Raw genomic sequence first — 18,340 nt, forward strand, 5'->3', positions numbered from 1 at the left:
AGCCAGGCTAAGTTAATTTTACGCATGCGCAGCTAGAACCTGTAGTAGGACAGGCGAGTTTATTCTACGCGTGCGCAGTTAGCTCGGCGAAGAGTTGATTCTGCGCGTGCGCCGTCAGTCCATCGAGCAGGTTCGGCGGGGAGGTGATTCTGCGCGTGCGCAGTCAGCTCGCCGAAGAGTTGCCTCGAGCAGGTTCAGCGTGGAGGCGCTTTTGCGCGTGCGCCGATCCCCCGCGCGTGCGTACCGCCGCGTCTCTGGCCGGACAATGGTGTCGGTCGGGGCGCGGAGGCGGAGCCGCGCGTGCGCCCGGGCGGGCCCCTCCTCCTCCGGCCAATCCGCGACGCCGCCGCCACCGAGGGGGCGGGACGGCGCGTGCGCAGTGCGGAGCGGCGCGCTGGGACGGGGCGTGGGCGCTCGCGGTCCGTCAGTCAGGTCGAGTCGCTCGGTCCTGTCAGGTCGCTCGGGGAGCGGCGGCGATGGGCGCCGGGCGCGCCGGGGCGCCGCGGCTGCAGCTTCCGCCTCCGCCTCCCACGCCCGCCTGAGAGACATGGACGACGAGCCGCCCCCGCCGCCCGGAGCCGCCTCCGGACCAGGACGGAGGACGCCGGGGACCCCCAGGCCGCCCCCTCCGGCCCCTCCGCCGCCCCCTCCGCCACCGCCTCAGAACGGTAAGCCTGAGGGGAGAAGGAAAAGCAAGGGGGGAGGGACAAACAAAGTGGGGGAAAGAAGTACAAGGGAATAAGGGGGGGAATGGGGGGAAGCAAGGGGGGAGGGGGAAAGAAGGGGGAAGAGGGAAACAACGGAAAAGGGGAGAGGGAGAAATAAAGGGGCAAAGGGGGGGAGAAGGAAAAGGGAATAATGGGGGGAAATGGGGAAAGGGAAAATCGAGGGTGAAGAAGAAAATGGGGGAGGGGGAAAAGGAAGGAAAGGGAAAAACAAGGGGGGAGGGGAAAGCAAGGGGAGGGGGAAAGAAAAGGGGGAAGGGGAAAAAAAACGAAAAGGGGAAAGGAAAAAGGGATCAACAAAGGGGGGAAAGAAGAAAAGGGAAATGGGGGGGGGGACAAAAAGGGAAAAAGTGGAAAAGAAGCAGAAAAGGGGAAAAGAGAAAAAGGGGGGAAGGGAAATAATGGGGGAAAGGGGGAAAAGGGAATAACAAGTGGGGGAAAGGGAAAAAGTAAAGAAAAAAAGGGGAAGGGGGGAAAGAAGAAAGGGAATAACGGGGGGAGGGGGTAAAAAGGGGGGGGAAGAAAAAAGGGAAAAGCAAGGGGGATAAAGGAAATAAAAGGGGGAAATGAAAAATGAAGGAGGGGGAGATAAAAAGGGGAAGGGAAAAACAAGGGGGGAAATAATAAAGGGGGGATATGAAAAAAGGGGAAATAAAAAAATGGGGGGAAGCTTTCATTTCAAGAAAAAGAAAAAGGAAAAAAAGCGTTCCCCTTTGTTTCTAATTGTCAGTGGTTACAGTATCATAACATTATCTTGTTATTGTAACATTGCAATAATATTTGGTTGTTATAACATAACATTGTGAATTGTTTTATTTCTGCAGACCGCAAGCCAAGTGACATGCGATGGGATGATGTTGGGATATGGGAAGAATATTGTATTATTTGAATATTACAATACAGTGGTACCTCGGGTTACAGACGCTTCAGGTTACAGACTCCGCTAACCCAGAAATAGTGCCTCAGGTTAAGAACTTTGCTTCAAGATGAGAACAGAGATTGCACAGCAGCGGCGCGGCAGCAGCGGGAGGCCCCATTAGCTAAAGTGGTGCTTCAGGTTAAGAACAGTTTCAGGTTAAGAACGGACCTCCAGAACGAATTAAGTACTTAACCCGAAGTACCACTGTATTAGAATATTGTAAGGGATTTGGCTGGCTCCCGCCCCGCGAAAAAAAGATTGGCGGGTGGACCTTTATTTATAACAAGAAATCATGCTATAATAATAATAATAATAATAATAATAATAATAATAATAATAATACAGTGGTACCTCAGGTTACATACGCTTCAGGTTACATACACTTCAGGTTACAGACTCTGCTAACCCAGAAATAGTGCTTCAGGTTAAGAACTTTGCTTCAGGATGAGAACAGAAATCGTGTTCCAGCGGCGCGGCGGCAGCAGGAGGCCCCATTAGCTAAAGTGTTGCTTTAGGTTAAGAACAGTTCAGGTTAAGAACAGACCTCCAGAACGAATTAAGTACTTAACCCGAGGTACCACTATAATAATAATAATACTTTATTATTTGTACCCCACCCATCTGGCTGGGTTTTCCCAGCCACTCTGGGTAGCTTCCAACAAAGACCAAACATACACTAAAATGTCACACCTTAAAAACTTCCCTGAACAATATAATTATAATATAATATGATCGAGAAGTAGAATTTGGAAATGTATAGAATTACAATATCTTAATAGATTTGCCCCCCCCCCAAAAAATTGGTCGGTGGGTGAAGAAAGGGGGACATTATAGTTACAACATCATAAAATTAATATGTTATTATTTTGTCGTGATCCACTTCCTTTCTATACCGCTATATAAAAATCTCAAATAATTGAAGTATCACAATATAATTTAAAACTATCTATCTTATTATTATATAATCTACAATAATAGATGCGGGAGGCAGTGGAAGACAGAAGTGCCTGGCGTGCTCTGGTCCATGGGGTCACGAAGAGTCGGACATGACTAAACAAGAAAACAATAATAGATAGATAGTTTTGTATTATATAATCTATAATAATAGATATTTTTATATTTCAATTTAATCAATATGTAAACTGTATGCTCTAGAATATCGTACTGCATAGATATGGCTCCCCCCTTTATCATTAATGATACATAATTACAACACCCTAATTTTATTATTTTATTCCCGTTTGTTTCTAGACTGCTTTGTCTTTTTTTAATTAAAAATCTCAAGGTGGTTTACGGTGCATGGAAATGTTGACACTGCAGGAAGGTGTCAGTGTTCCTAATGAGAAATAATTATAATTTATAATTAATTATACAGAGAATGAGAATATAATAGATCTGGCTCCCGCATCAAGCAGCTCCATGTATAATTGTCATTTTATAAAATAAGCCTACATTTGCATATCCTCCATCCTTTCTCTTATGAATATCGAGATGTCCTGTTCAATAATAATAACAATAATAATTATAATAATAAGTTTTATAAAATAAGTTTTCTGCCACAGACCCTCCAGCCTTTCTCGGATGAAAATTGGGACGCCCTGTTCCATAATAATAATAATAATAATTTCCATAAAATAAGTTTACTGCCACAGACCCTCTGACTGCTCTCTGATAAAAATTGGGATGGTCTCTCCTTTTATAGGACCAGATCCAGAAAAGGGGGGCACTTGGAGGGTCTTCCTTATGCCCCCTTCTTTCGTGTGTGTGTGTGTGTGTAAATTCACTTGAAATCTACCGCATCTCCCCCTATTTTCTCTTCCTTCACTCTTCCCACCAATACATGTGTGTGTGTATATATACAGTCATACCTCGGGTTAAATATGCTTCGAGTTGAGCGCGTTTGAGTTGCGCTCCTCGGCAACCCGGAAGTAACGGAGCGCATTACGACCGGGTTTCGCTGCTTGCGTATGCGCAGACGCTCAAAATAACGTCACATTCATGCGCAGAAGCGGCAAAAAGCGACACGTGCGTGTGCAGACAGGGCCGTCGCTGGTTACGTTTACCTCTAGATGCGAACAGGGCTCCGCAACGGATCCCGTTCGTATCTAGAGGTACCACTGTGTGTGTATACACACACACACACACATATGTCTCTCTGTGTGCGTATCAATTCACTCGAAATCTACCGCATCTCCCCCTATTTTCCTTCACTCTTCCCGACCCCAAATATATATGTGTGTGTGTGTGTGTGTGTATAAATCCACTTGAAATCTATCCCCTTCTCCCCCATTTTCTCAGCCTTCACTCCCCCCCCCGAATATATATATATATATATATTTGTGTGTGTGTGTGTATATATATATATATGTGTGTGTGTGTGTGTATATATATATATATATGTGGTGTGTGTGTGTATATATATATATATGTGTGTGTGTGTGTGTGTGTGTGTGTGTGTGTATATATATATATATATATATATATATATATATATATATATATATATATATGTTTGCTTTCGTAGATTTTCACGGGTACAGGAATGCAGGTTTTGGTGTCCTCGGGTGTCTTCCCGTGTAAAAGTTGGGGTGTCTAGGCGACGTTTCGACGAGGTCTCACTCGTCATCTTCAGGCTGGTGCTTTCGGCTTCTTGTTACTGGAACAGAGCAGGATCTCAGTTCTTCCTCTCTGCCCAGAACATTGGAGGCTATACACCACACCCCCTCAACAGTATTTATAGGAACTCAAACACTGAGATCCTGCTCTGTTCCAGTAACAAGAAGCCGAAAGCACCAGCCTGAAGATGACGAGTGAGACCTCGTCGAAACGTCGCCTAGACACCCCAACTTTTACACGGGAAGACACCCGAGGACACCAAAACCTGCATATATATATGTATGTAGATGTGTGTGTGTGTGTATAAATTCACTCGAAATCGACCCATCTCTTCCTATTTTCTCTTCCTTCACTCTTCCCCCCCCCCAAAAACCCCCGGCTGGCATCTCCCCTTTCACCCTTCCCAGGATGCCCCCCCCGACCATTCTCTTTTATTTTCCTCCCCCCCTCCCATAAATCATGCAGGGCGTGTTTGGACAGGGGGCCAATTCCACTATAAATGGTTCATTTTCCTCCCTTTGAAGGATCCTTCCTTCCTCCTTGGCCGCTTCCTTCTCCCCCCCCCCCGATCAATAATCCCCCCCCCCCAAGTTTCAGTGCCCGCCTTGAATATTTTACAACCCCCAGGATCAATCGAAAGAGCCCCATGCAAATGCAAAGCCGGCCTTTTATATTGCGGTGGGAAAACCCAAAACAAATAATACCCCCCCCAATTGCAACCCCTTTATTCTCCTTTTTCTTGCTACTATCCGGCTTCCCCCCTCCATCCGAAGGTCATCCGAAGGTCCTTCTTAATAATAATATTAATTTTTTACTTATAGCCCACCCTCCCCAGCCAAAGCCAGAGGCTCAGAGCGGCTAACAACAATAGAACAACATGAGATAGGCTTAGGATTTAAATATGTAAGAATAGGAAGTAAGATGCTTAAAGCCAGATTAGAAAGAATGAAAGATGTTAAGTGATCAAGATAATTTGAGAAGATTGATTTTGGAAAACTGTTAAAATGATATATAAAACTGTTAAAATGATATATAATGAAATTCAACCAGGGGGATTTGAGGAAGTTAACAATGTTATCAAGATTGGTTTAATTACAAATAGGATGTATGTTTGTTTGTTTCAATTTTGAAAATTAATTGAAATACTTGGAAAAAACCCCTAAAAAAATAAAATAACGAAGCGTTCTAAAATCAATTCATTCTAAAATCAGTTCAAAATCAAATTAATGGCAAAGATTGGGCTAGAGTTCGGTGAGGTATTAAAGGAGGGGATCAGGCTGTGCCTTGGCCAAATGTTGCAATTGCACCCAAACCAGATTTTTTGGGTTTGCAACCCTCGTTCTTATCCCTTAGGAAGCGGGCGGCTGCAAAACTGGTCCCCCCCTCCATGCAAGGAGCAAAGCAATCAGAAGTGTTGCAAAAAAAGCCCCATTGCAAACCAGGCTGATCCTCCAATTTTTTGCAAAAAAGAAAAGAAAAGGAGAATGGCGCTGGAGATTCTATCCCTTTGCTCATCGACATTTAATAATGACAATAACAACAACAACAACTCCTTTCTCTTCCTTCTATCCCGCTCCCCCCCCCCACTTCCAAAGGTCATTCGAAGGTCCTTCTTGAGTCGCAATTGCACCCAAACCGGATTTTTGGGTTTGCAGCCCTCTTATTATTCCCTCAGGAAGCGGGCGGCCGCAAAACTGGTCCCTCCCCTCCGTGCAAGGAGCAAAGCAACGGAGACACGTTTGCAGTAACCCCCCCCCCATTGCAAACCATTTCAGGTTGAATTACCGAAAGAAAGGAACTTTTCAGTGGTATTCAAATTTTTCAAGTTTCACCTGTATTCCAAATTAGTCATGAAATTTTTCTGTCCCTTTGCAAATTGACGTTTGCAGACCTTGAGACACAAGCAATCGGAATTGTTGCAAAAAAAACCCAAACCCCATTGCAAACCCAGGCTCCAAATTTACATGCTTTCTGTCGTTTGCAAAAAAAGAGAGAGAGAGAGAAACAGCGATGGAGATGCAGCCGCCATCGAAATCTTTTTTTTTTAAAAAAAAAACATTTTTGTTAAGTTTTCCATTTTAACAGTCCAATATAATCACATGAAGTATTCCAACTTAGACCTGAAATGATTCTATCCCTTTGCAAATTGACATTCAATAATAATAATAATATTTTTTATGTGTACCCTGCCCTCCCCAGCCAAGAGCGGGCTCAGGGCAGCTAACGCCCGATAGAAAAACCAATGAATTAAAATGCAACTTAAAAACAAGATTAAAATACAACATCAAAACATTCAAATACGGCCTCGTTTCAATGGAAATTCAAATAAAAAACAAGTATTGTAGAAATTCTTTTTTTAAAAAAATCATTTTTGTTCAGTTTTTCATTTTCACAATCCAATCCAATCACATTAAGTATTCCAAGTTATACATGAAATTATTCTATCCCTTTGCAAATCGACGTTTGCAGACCTTGAGTGGTCCCCCACCCCCAACGCAACTCGCGAGTAGGGCCGGGGGAGGCCGGGGTGGCTTGTTTCCGGCTGAATTTCACCCATTTTGCGGGGAGGGGTGATTTCCGTTGCAACTGGACTGTCTCCACTCACTTGAACCCGGACCCTGTGGTCATCTGGGGTCCCTCCTTTGGTCTCCTCCGCTAGTGGTCCAGGCGGGGGGGGGGGGGAGGCAGGAGAACGAAGCTGCTGCTGCGGCAACAGGAGAACAAGACTTTTTTATTGTTGTGGCAACACTGAGCCTTTTCTTTTTCCTCCTCTTCTTCTTCCCCTTCCTCCTCTTCTTCCTCCTCTTCTTCTTCTTCTTCCTCCTCCTCCTCCTCTTCTTCCTCTTGCCCTTCTTCCTCCTCCTCCTCCTCCTCCACTTCTTCCCCTTCCTCCTCTTCATCTTTTTCTTCTTCGTCTTGCAGCCACACGAGAACAAATCTTTTCTTTTTCTGTTGTGTGCAACGCTGAGCCCTTTCCCTTCTTCTTCTTCTTCTTCTTCTTCTTCTTCTTCTTCTTCTTCTTCTTCTTGTTCTTCTTCTCCCTCCTCCTCCTCTTCTTCTTCTTCTTCTTCTTCTTCTTGTTGTTGTTGTTCTTCTTCTTCTTCTTCTCCCTCCTCCTCCTCCTCCTCCTCTTCTTCTTCTTCTTCTTCTTCTTCTTCTTCTTCTTCTTCTTCTCCTTCTCCTTCTTCTTCTCCTCCTCCTCCTCCTCCTCCTCCCTCCTCCTCCTCCTCCTCCTCTTCTTCTTCTCCTTCTCATTATTAATATTATTATTATTATTATTATTATTATTATTATTTTATTATTATTATTATTTCTAGGCTGCCCTATTCTTCTTCTTCTTCTTCTCCTCCTCCCTCCTCCTCTTCTTCTTCTTCTTCTTCTTCTTCTTCTTCTCTTCTTCTTCTTCTTCCCCCCTCCTCCTCCTCCTCCTCCTCTTCTTCTTCTTCTTCTTCTTCTTCTTCTTCTTCTTCTTCTTCTCCCCCCTCCTCCTCCTCTTCTTCTTCTTCTTCTTCTCTCTTCTTCTTTTCTTCTTCTTCTTCTTCTTCTTCTCCCCCCCTCCTCCTCCTCCTCCTCCTCCTCCTCTTCTTCTTCTTCTTCTTCTCCTCCTCCTCCTCCTCCTCCTCCTCCTCCTCCTCCTCTTCTTCTTCTTCTTCTTCTTCTTCTTCTCCCCCCTCCTCCTCCGCTGCTGCTGCTGCTGCTTTCTTCTTCTTCTTCTTCTTCTTCTTCTTCTTCTTCTTCTTCTTCTTCTCCTTCTCCTTCTCCTCCTCCTCCTCCTCCTCCTCCTCCTCCTCCCTCCTCCTCCTCCTCCTCCTCCTCCTCCTCTTCTTCTTCTCCTCCTCCTCCCCCCCTCCTCCTCCTCCTCCTCTTCTTCTTCTTCTTCTTCTCTCCTCCCCTCCTCCTCCTCCTCCTCCTCCTCCTCCCCTCCTCCTCCTCCTCCTCCTCCTCCTCCTCTTCTTCCTCTCCTCCTCCCCTCCTCCTCCCCCCCTCCTCCTTCCTCCTCCTCTTCTTCTTCTCCTCCTCCTCCCCCCTCCTCCTCCTCCTCCTCTTCTTCTTCTCCTCCTCCTCCTCCCCCCCTCCTCCTCCTCCTCCTCTTCTTCTTCTTCTTCTTCCTCCTCCTCCTCCTCCTCCTCCTCCTCCTCCTTTTTTCCCTTTTCTTCTTCCTCTTTCTCTTCTTCCTCCTCCTCCTCCTCCTCTTCTTCTTTGCAGCAACACGAGAACCAACCTTTTACTGTTGTTGTTGTGGCAGCACGAGATGACTTTTCTGTTGTTGTGGCAACACTGAGCCACCTTCTCCCTCCTCCTCCTCCTCCTCTTCTTCTTCTTCTTCTTCTTTCTTCTTCTTCTTCTTCTTCTTCTTCTTCTTCTTCTTCTTCCTCCTCCTCCTCCTCCTCCTCCTCCTCCTCCTCTTCTTCATCTTGCAGCAACATGAGAACAAACCTTTTCTTTTACTGTTGTGGCAACACGAGAAGATGACATTTAATAATAATAGTAACAATAACAACAACAATAACTCCTTTCTCTTCCTTCTATACCACTTCTCCCCCCCACTTCCATTCGAAGGTCCTCCTTGAGTCGCAATTGCACCCAAACCGGATTTTTGGGTTTGCAGCCCTCTTATTATTCCCTCAGGAAGCGGGCGGCTGCAAAACTGGTCCCCCCTCCTCCATGCAAGGAGCAAAGCAACGGAGACACGTTTGCAATCGGAATTGTTGCAAAAAAAACCCCCCCCCCATTGCAAACCATTTCAAGTTGAATTACTGAAAGGAACTTTTCCGTGGAATTCTAATTTTTCGAGTTTCACCTGCATTCCAAATTAGTCATGAAATTATTCTGTCCCTTTGCAAATTGACGTTTGCAGACCTTGAGACACAACACAGACTTTTCTGTTGTTGTGGCAACGCCAAGCCTTTTCTCCTCCTCCTCCTCCTCCTCTTCTTCTTCTTCTTCTTCCTCCTCCTTGTCTTCCTCTTCCTCTAACACAAGAAGAAGCCTTTTCTTTTATTGTGGTGGTTGTTTTGCTGTTGTTATTTTACCTTCATTACTTAAATTATTATTCCTGTTCTTGAATTTAAATACAGTGGTACCTCAGGTCACATTCGCTTCAGGTTGCATACGCTTCAGGTTACATACAGCCTCCGCTAACCAAGAAATAGTGCTTCATGTTAAGAACTTTGCTTCGGGAAGAGAACAGAAATCATGCTTGACGTGGCACAGCAGCAGGAGGCCTCATTAGCTAAAGTGGTGCTTTGGGTTAAGAACAGTTTCAGGTTAAGTACGGACCTCTGGAACGAATTAAGTACTTAACCCGAGGTACCACTGTACTGCCATCTAGCAGGAGTTCTCAGGGCACTTCACAGAACAAAACCAAAAAAATAAAACCACAAAATACACAAAATATAAACAGCAACCCCCCCCCCAAATCCCTCACATTTTAAAAGGGCATGGGATGTGGGATGTTTTATATTGCCAACCCGCCTGTGATTTTCGGTAAGGGTGGTAAGGAATTTTAATTAATCGACATCATTGGGGCTTTTAACCCCCCCCCCCGAAAAAGAGGTAAGGGTTTTTTTACAGGAAGTCGGCAAACGTCGGAAGCGGGCAAGAATAATTGGGGATGCAACTTGGACAATGGGGGCGGGGCTAATAATAATAATAATAGTAATAAATTTAAGCGGCGGTCTTCTCAGTAGGGTCTTCTCGGTGGTGGCTTCTGCCCTGTGGAACTCCCTCCCACTAGATGTCCAAGAGAAAAACAACTACCAGGCTTTTAGAAGACATTTGAAGCCAGCCCTGTTTAGGGAAGCTTTGAATGTCTGACGGACTATTGTATTTTAATCTTTTGTTGGAAGCCGCCCAGATGGACGGAGTATAAATTATTATTATTATCATTGCTTATAGCACCAACCCATGACGCATCTCTTTCCTGCCCCCCAGGTTTCTACCGGGAGCCACCTAATGAACACGACCCACCTCCCAGTAAGTGTGGATACGTCTTATTTTAGGGAAAATGTTTAGGGAAGCTTTTAATGTTTGATGCATTACTGTGTTTTAATATTGTGTATAAATATATTGTTGTTATTATTATTGGAACAGCATTTCAAACCCTGCCTCCCTTCTCTTCCTAGCTACGGATGTTGAACCGATGAACTCCCCTTCCTCTGTGCTCCCCTTGAACGCCAGCAGTGAGTATATTCCTTTCTCTCTCTTGCCCAGGAGAACCAGGGATTTCCACACACAAACATACATATACACGTGTGTGTGTGTGTGTGTGTATATATATATATATATACATATATATATTATATATGTGTGTGTGTATACAGTGGTACCTTGGGTTACATACGCTTCAGGTTACAGACGCTTAGGGTTACAGACTCCGCTGACCCAGAAATAGTACCTCGGGTTAAGAACTTTGCTTCAGGATGAGAACAGAAATCGTGCTCTGGCGGCGCGGCAGCAGCAGGAGGCCCCATTAGCTAAAGTGGTGCTTCAGGTTAAGAACAGTTTCAGGTTAAGTACAGACCTCCGGAACGAATTAAGTACTTAACCTGAGGTACCACTGTATATATATGTGTGTGTGTGTGTGTGTGTGTATATATATATAAATATATATATATATATATGTGTGTGTGTGTGTCTATGTGTTTGTGTGTGTGTGGTCGTGTGTGTACATATATATATATATATATATATATATATATATATATATATATATATATGTATATACGTGTGTGTGTGTATATATACATATATATATATATATATATATATATATATATATATATATGTATGTACATGTGTATGTAGTGTGTGTATATGTGTGTGTGTCTGTATATATACACCCCCCCGTATTTTTCACTCTATAGGACGCACCAGACCACCAGACCAGGGGGTAATCAAGCTTCTCCCAGAGCTTCTGAGGCTGCCGGGGGAAGCCCGGGTCCCCCCCCCAGCCCCAAAGAGTAAATAAGCCAAGACAGCGAGCGGCATCCATCCCGCTGGCTATCTTGGCTTCTGCCATAGCTGCGCGCAGCCTGAGCTTGTTGGGGTTTAGGGGGAAGCCCGGGGTTTCCCCAGCCAGCTCCAGGACCACACATTCACTCCATAAGACGCACAGACATTTCCCCTTAGTTTTTAAGAGGAAAAAAGTGTATCCTATGGAGCAAAAAATACGGTGTGTGTGTGTATATATACTGTATATGTGTATATATGGGGTGGCACGGGGTTATTGGGTTGCTGCCGTCACAGTGTTTCGATTATGCGTTTTGCGGTTTCATCTTTCGAGATTCTTATTCCGCGAACCACCCAGAGACCTGCAGGTTGACAGCGGTATGCCAATTCAAATAATCTACACACACCGGGGCGGGGGGCGGACCCTGCCATTAACAAGCCATAAATTCATTCGTTTTAACAAAAGGGGGAAAGGGCTATGTAAAATTGCACAGAAAAAACAAACCATTAATTTGTTTTAAGAAAAGAAAAGAAAACCCACCGCTATGTAAAATCGCATAGAAAAAATTTCATTAAATTGTTTTAAGGAAAAAAACCACAGCAATGTAAACTCACCTGGAAAAGTTTTCTGCTCTATGGTGCCATCTATTGTCGCATGTTTATAATGCATTCAAAGGGTTGGTGGGTTGTTTTTGTACTAAGGTAGCAGAGTTCCAGCTGTCTATTTAATGTTGACAATAGTGATGTCCTCGAATCCCTCCAACATTTCTCCCATGAAAACAGAGGTGTCTTCCATGTGACATTTTAATGTATTTTTAATCATTGTTGGAAGCTGCCCAGAGTGGCTGGGGAAATAATAAATCTGGCTGGTTACAAATAATAATTAGTAGTATTATTATTCCCTCTGACATTTCTCTTCTAAAAAAACGGGCGTTTTAGCGTACACGTTGACATTTCTTCCGCAAAAACATGGCGGTGGGTGGGGTATAAATAAATTATTATTATTATTATTACTCCATATCATCCCACCCTGGCATTTGTTCCGTGAAAACATGGACGCTCTATCACCTCCGCTGTTTCTCCAACGAAAATACTGGTGTCTTTTCATTCCCCCCGAAATTTATTGCATGAAAATAGGGGGTTGCTGCCGTCCTGTGCAACATTTCCCCCTTAAAAGTACAGTAGTACCTCGGGTTACATACGCTTCAGGTTACATACGCTTCAGACTCCGCTAACCCAGAAATATTACCTCGGGTTAAGAACTTTGCTTCAGGATGAGAACAGAAATCAGGCAGCGGCGGCGCGGCAGCAGCGGGAGGCCCCATTAGCTAAAGTGGTGCTTCAGATTAAGAACAGTTCAGGTTAAGAACGGACCTCTAGAACGAATTAAGTACTTAACCTGAGGTAGGGTAAATGGGCCCCTGACTGTCAGGTCCAGTCGTGGCCGACTCTGGGGTTGCGACGCTCATCTCGCTTTATTGGCCGAGGGAGCCGGCGTACAGCTTCTGGGACATGTGGCCAGCAGGACTAAGCCACTTCTGGTGAACCAGAGCAGCGCACGGAAACGCCGTTTACCTTCCCGCCACAGCGGTACCTATTTATCTACTTGCACTTTGACATGATTTTGAACTGCTAGGTTGGCAGGAGCAGGGACCGAGCAACGGGATCTCACCCTGTCGCGGGGATTTGAACCACCAACCTTCTGATTGGCAAGTCCTAGGCTCTGTGGTTTAGACCACAGCGCCACCCGCGTCCCTACCTAACCTGAGGTACCACTATATAAAAAATCCTCTTAAGGACAGCTTTGCTGGCATCCCAAACAATCTTTAAGTCAGTCTCCTTATTTAAATTGAGATCGAAAAATTCTTTTAAAGTCTTCATTTTATGGATCAATGGTCTAGTTAGACAGTAAAATGTGTGTTAAATTGCTGTTTTAGGGGGTGTTTTTCATCGTCTGGAATGAGTCAATCCACTTTCCATTACTTTCAATGGGAAAGTCCGCTTCAGGATAAGAATGCTTCAGGTTAAGAACGGACTTCCGGAACCAATTAAGTACTTAACCTGAGGTACCACTGTAGGGATGTTTTTCCTTTTTTGTAAAAATAAATTATTAACTGTTTTCACATAACAGATCATTCCAACAATTGTATTTCCCCCCCATTTCCCCCTCCCAACTCCCCCACATAACCACATAACCCTATTACTCAGTTCCTCTTTCTGATTTATTAGCACACATTATTCTTTGCGTGTGATAAAAATGTAAAAATCTCCAAATTATCCGTTTGTTATATTAACAAATAAATTAGTCTCTCTTGATTCCAAACCTGCCAAGGTGTCCTAATTCATTATAACGTTCTACCATTCTCTCCGAAGTTTCTCCCACGTAAATAGGGAGATCCTATGACCGTCGCCTCCAACATTTTCCCCATGAAAATAGGGACAGTTTCCATCCCCTCCGACATTTCTCCCCTTAAAATACAGATATTCTCCCATGAAAATAGTGACATTCTACCAACCCCTCCGATATTTCTCCCATGAAAATAGATCTCAACCAACCCTCCAACGTTTCCCCCATCAAAATAGGGACGGGCTCCATCCCTTCTGACATTTCTCCCATGAAAATAGGGGTGTCCTCCATCTCCTTTGACATTTCTCCCGTGGGAATATGGACGTTCAACTATGGGGTAAAATCCACAAGAAAAGGTCAACAACTTTGGGGTAAAATGGTAAAAAACGTTCCACAACATCAACCCTAAAAAAAAGGCCCTCACACATGTTCCTGTCATCAAATCTGGCCCTCTTGCAAAAAAGTTTGGGGACCCCTGTTCTGGGACAATGCTCCCCTAAAAAAATGAACATCATCTCCTCCGACGTTTCTCCTGTGAAAATGGGGACGTTCTGCCTTCCCCTCCGACGCTTCTCCCACGAAAATAGGGACGTTCTGCCTTCCCCTCCGACGTTTCTCCTGTGAAAATAGGGACGTTCTGCCTTCCCCTCCGACGTTTCTCCCGTGAAAATAGGGACGTTCTGCCTTCCCTTCCGACGTTTCTCCCATGAAAATAGGGACGTTCTGCCTTCCCTTCCGACGTTTCTCCTGTGAAAATGGGGACGTTCTGCCTTCCCCTCCGACGTTTCTCCTGTGAAAATAGGGACGTTCTGCCTTCCCCTCCGACGTTTCTCCCGTGAAAATAGGGACGTTCTGCCTTCCCCTCCGACGTTTCTCCCATGAAAATAGGGAACTTCTGCCTTCCCTTCCGACGTTTCTCCTGTGAAAATAGGGACGTTCTGCCTTCCCCTCCGACGTTTCTCCCATGAAAATAGGGACGTTCTGCCTTCCCCTCCGACGTTTCTCACATGAAAATAGGGACGTTCTGCCTTCCCTTCCGACGGTTCTCCTGTGAAAATAGGGACGTTCTGCCTTCCCCTCCGATGTTTCTCCTGTGAAAATGGGGACGTTCTGCCTTCCCCTCCGACGTTTCTCCCGTGAAAATAGGGACGTTCTGCCTTCCCTTCCAACGTTTCTCCTGTGAAAATAGGGACGTTCTGCCTTCCCTTCCGATGTTTCTCCCATGAAAATATGGACGTTCTGCCTTCCCCTCCGACGTTTCTCCCGTGAAAATAGGGACGTTCTGCCTTCCCTTCCGACGTTTCTCTTGTGAAAAAAGGGACGTTCTGCCTTCCCCTCCGACGTTTCTCCTATGAAAATAGGGACGTTCTGCCTTCCCCTCCGACGTTTCTCCTATGAAAATAGAGACGTTCTGCCTTCCCTTCCGATGTTTCTCCCATGAAAATAGGGACGTTCTGCCTTCCCCTCCGATGTTTCTCCTGTGAAAATGGGGACGTTCTGCCTTCCCCTCCAACGTTTCTCCCGTGAAAATAGGGAGGTTCTGCCTTCCCCTCCGACGTTTCTCCTGTGAAAATAGGGACGTTCTGCCTTCCCCTCCGACGTTTCTCCCGTGAAAATAGGGACGTTCTGCCTTCCCTTCCAACGTTTCTCCTGTGAAAATAGGGACGTTCTGCCTTCCCTTCCGACGTTTCTCCTGTGAAAATAGGGACGTTCTGCCTTCCCTTCCGACGTTTCTCCTGTGAAAATAGGGACGTTCTGCCTTCCCCTCCGACGTTTCTCCCATGAAAATAGGGACGTTCTGCCTTCCCCTCCGACGTTTCTCCCGTGAAAATAGGGACGTTCTGCCTTCCCTTCCGACGTTTCTCCTATGAAAATAGGGACGTTCTGCCTTCCCCTCCGACGTTTCTCCTGTGAAAATAGGGACGTTCTGCCTTCCCCTCCGACGTTTCTCCCATGAAAATAGGGACGTTCTGCCTTCCCCTCCGACGTTTCTCCCGTGAAAATAGGGACGTTCTGCCTTCCCCTCCGACGTTTCTCCTGTGAAAATAGGGACGTTCTGCCTTCCCCTCCGACGTTTCTCCTGTGAAAATAGGGACGTTCTGCCTTCCCCTCCGACGTTTCTCCCATGAAAATAGGGACGTTCTGCCTTCCCCTCCGACGTTTCTCCCGTGAAAATAGGGACGTTCTGCCTTCCCTTCCGACGTTTCTCTTGTGAAAAAAGGGACGTTCTGCCTTCCCCTCCGACGTTTCTCCTATGAAAATAGGGACGTTCTGCCTTCCCCTCCAACGTTTCTCCTATGAAAATAGGGACGTTCTGCCTTCCCTTCCGATGTTTCTCCCATGAAAATAGGGACGTTCTGCCTTCCCCTCCGATATTTCTCCTGTGAAAATGGGGACGTTCTGCCTTCCCCTCCAACGTTTCTCCCGTGAAAATAGGGAGGTTCTGCCTTCCCCTCCGACGTTTCTCCTGTGAAAATAGGGACGTTCTGCCTTCCCCTCCGACGTTTCTCCCGTGAAAATAGGGACGTTCTGCCTTCCCTTCCAACGTTTCTCCTGTGAAAATAGGGACGTTCTGCCTTCCCTTCCGACGTTTCTCCTGTGAAAATAGGGACGTTCTGCCTTCCCTTCCGACGTTTCTCCTGTGAAAATAGGGACGTTCTGCCTTCCCCTCCGACGTTTCTCCCATGAAAATAGGGACGTTCTGCCTTCCCTTCCGACGTTTCTCCTGTGAAAATAGGGACGTTCTGCCTTCCCTTCCAACGTTTCTCCTGTGAAAATAGGGACGTTCTGCCTTCCCTTCCGACGTTTCTCCTGTGAAAATAGGGACGTTCTGCCTTCCCTTCCGACGTTTCTCCTGTGAAAATAGGGACGTTCTGCCTTCCCTTCCGACGTTTCTCCTATGAAAATAGGGACGTTCTGCCTTCCCCTCTGACGTTTCTCCCGTGAAAATAGGGACGTTCTGCCTTCCCCTCCAACGTTTCTCCTATGAAAATAGGGACGTTCTGCCTTCCCTTCCGACGTTTCTCCTGTGAAAATAGGGACGTTCTGCCTTCCCTTCCGACGTTTCTCCTGTGAAAATAGGGACGTTCTGCCTTCCCTTCCGACGTTTCTCCTGTGAAAATAGGGACGTTCTGCCTTCCCCTCCGACGTTTCTCCTATGAAAATAGGGACGTTCTGCCTTCCCCTCCGACGTTTCTCTTGTGAAAAAAGGGACGTTCTGCCTTCCCCTCCGACGTTTCTCCTATGAAAATAGGGACGTTCTGCCTTCCCCTCCGACGTTTCTCCTATGAAAATAGGGACGTTCTGCCTTCCCCTCCGACGTTTCTCCCACGAAAATAGGGACGTTCTGCCTTCCCCTCCGACGTTTCTCCTGTGAAAATAGGGACGTTCTGCCTTCCCCTCCGACGTTTCTCCCATGAAAATAGGGACGTTCTGCCTTCCCTTCCGACGTTTCTCCCATGAAAATAGGGACGTTCTGCCTTCCCTTCCGACGTTTCTCCTGTGAAAATGGGGACGTTCTGCCTTCCCCTCCGACGTTTCTCCCGTGAAAATAGGGACGTTCTGCCTTCCCCTCCGACGTTTCTCCTGTGAAAATAGGGACGTTCTGCCTTCCCCTCCGACGTTTCTCCCGTGAAAATAGGGACGTTCTGCCTTCCCTTCCGACGTTTCTCCTGTGAAAATAGGGACGTTCTGCCTTCCCTTCCGACGTTTCTCCTGTGAAAATAGGGACGTTCTGCCTTCCCCTCCGACGTTTCTCCTATGAAAATAGGGACGTTCTGCCTTCCCCTCCGACGTTTCTCTTGTGAAAAAAGGGACGTTCTGCCTTCCCCTCCGACGTTTCTCCTATGAAAATAGGGACGTTCTGCCTTCCCCTCCGACGTTTCTCCTATGAAAATAGGGACGTTCTGCCTTCCCCTCCGACGTTTCTCCCACGAAAATAGGGACGTTCTGCCTTCCCCTCCGACGTTTCTCCTGTGAAAATAGGGACGTTCTGCCTTCCCCTCCGACGTTTCTCCCATGAAAATAGGGACGTTCTGCCTTCCCTTCCGACGTTTCTCCCGTGAAAATAGGGACGTTCTGCCTTCCCTTCCGACGTTTCTCCTGTGAAAATGGGGACGTTCTGCCTTCCCCTCCGACGTTTCTCCTGTGAAAATAGGGACGTTCTGCCTTCCCCTCCGACGTTTCTCCCATGAAAATAGGGACGTTCTGCCTTCCCCTCCGACGTTTCTCCCATGAAAATAGGGACGTTCTGCCTTCCCTTCCGACGTTTCTCCTGTGAAAATAGGGACGTTCTGCCTTCCCCTCCGACGTTTCTCCCATGAAAGTAGGGACGTTCTGCCTTCCCCTCCGACGTTTCTCACATGAAAATAGGGACGTTCTGCCTTCCCTTCCGACGGTTCTCCTGTGAAAATAGGGACGTTCTGCCTTCCCCTCCGACGTTTCTCCCGTGAAAATAGGGACGTTCTGCCTTCCCCTCCAACGTTTCTCCTATGAAAATAGGGATGTTCTGCCTTCCCCTCCGACGTTTCTCCCGTGAAAATAGGGACGTTCTGCCTTCCCCTCCAACGTTTCTCCTATGAAAATAGGGACGTTCTGCCTTCCCTTCCGACGTTTCTCCTGTGAAAATAGGGACGTTCTGCCTTCCCCTCCAACGTTTCTCCCGTGAAAATAGGGACGTTCTGCCTTCCCTTCCGACGGTTCTCCTGTGAAAATAGGGACGTTCTGCCTTCCCCTCCGATGTTTCTCCTGTGAAAATGGGGACGTTCTGCCTTCCCCTCCGAC

At 46.3% G+C, this 18,340-nt stretch overlaps 1 protein-coding gene across 2 annotated transcripts in view; it reads left to right on the plus strand.

The window, feature by feature from the left end:
* The first annotated feature begins 238 nt into the window (after window positions 1-238).
* The window catches only part of NR6A1 (nuclear receptor subfamily 6 group A member 1), a 61,906-nt gene continuing 43,804 nt past the window's right edge, over window positions 239-18,340 (plus strand). Inside the window, exons 1-3 of one of the 2 annotated variants that reach the window (XM_081896457.1) lie at window positions 239-668; window positions 10,195-10,236; window positions 10,386-10,442. In XM_081896457.1, the coding sequence (XP_081752583.1) occupies window positions 266-668; window positions 10,195-10,236; window positions 10,386-10,442 (502 nt within the window). In that variant the 5' untranslated portion in view covers window positions 239-265. The remainder of the gene's footprint in view (window positions 669-10,194; window positions 10,237-10,385; window positions 10,443-18,340) is intronic. The other variant, XM_081896458.1, reaches the window with a different exon arrangement.

The sequence above is a fragment of the Podarcis melisellensis genome (assembly GCF_964234715.1).
Source record: "Podarcis melisellensis genome assembly, chromosome: Z".
NCBI lineage: Eukaryota > Metazoa > Chordata > Lepidosauria > Squamata > Lacertidae > Podarcis > Podarcis melisellensis.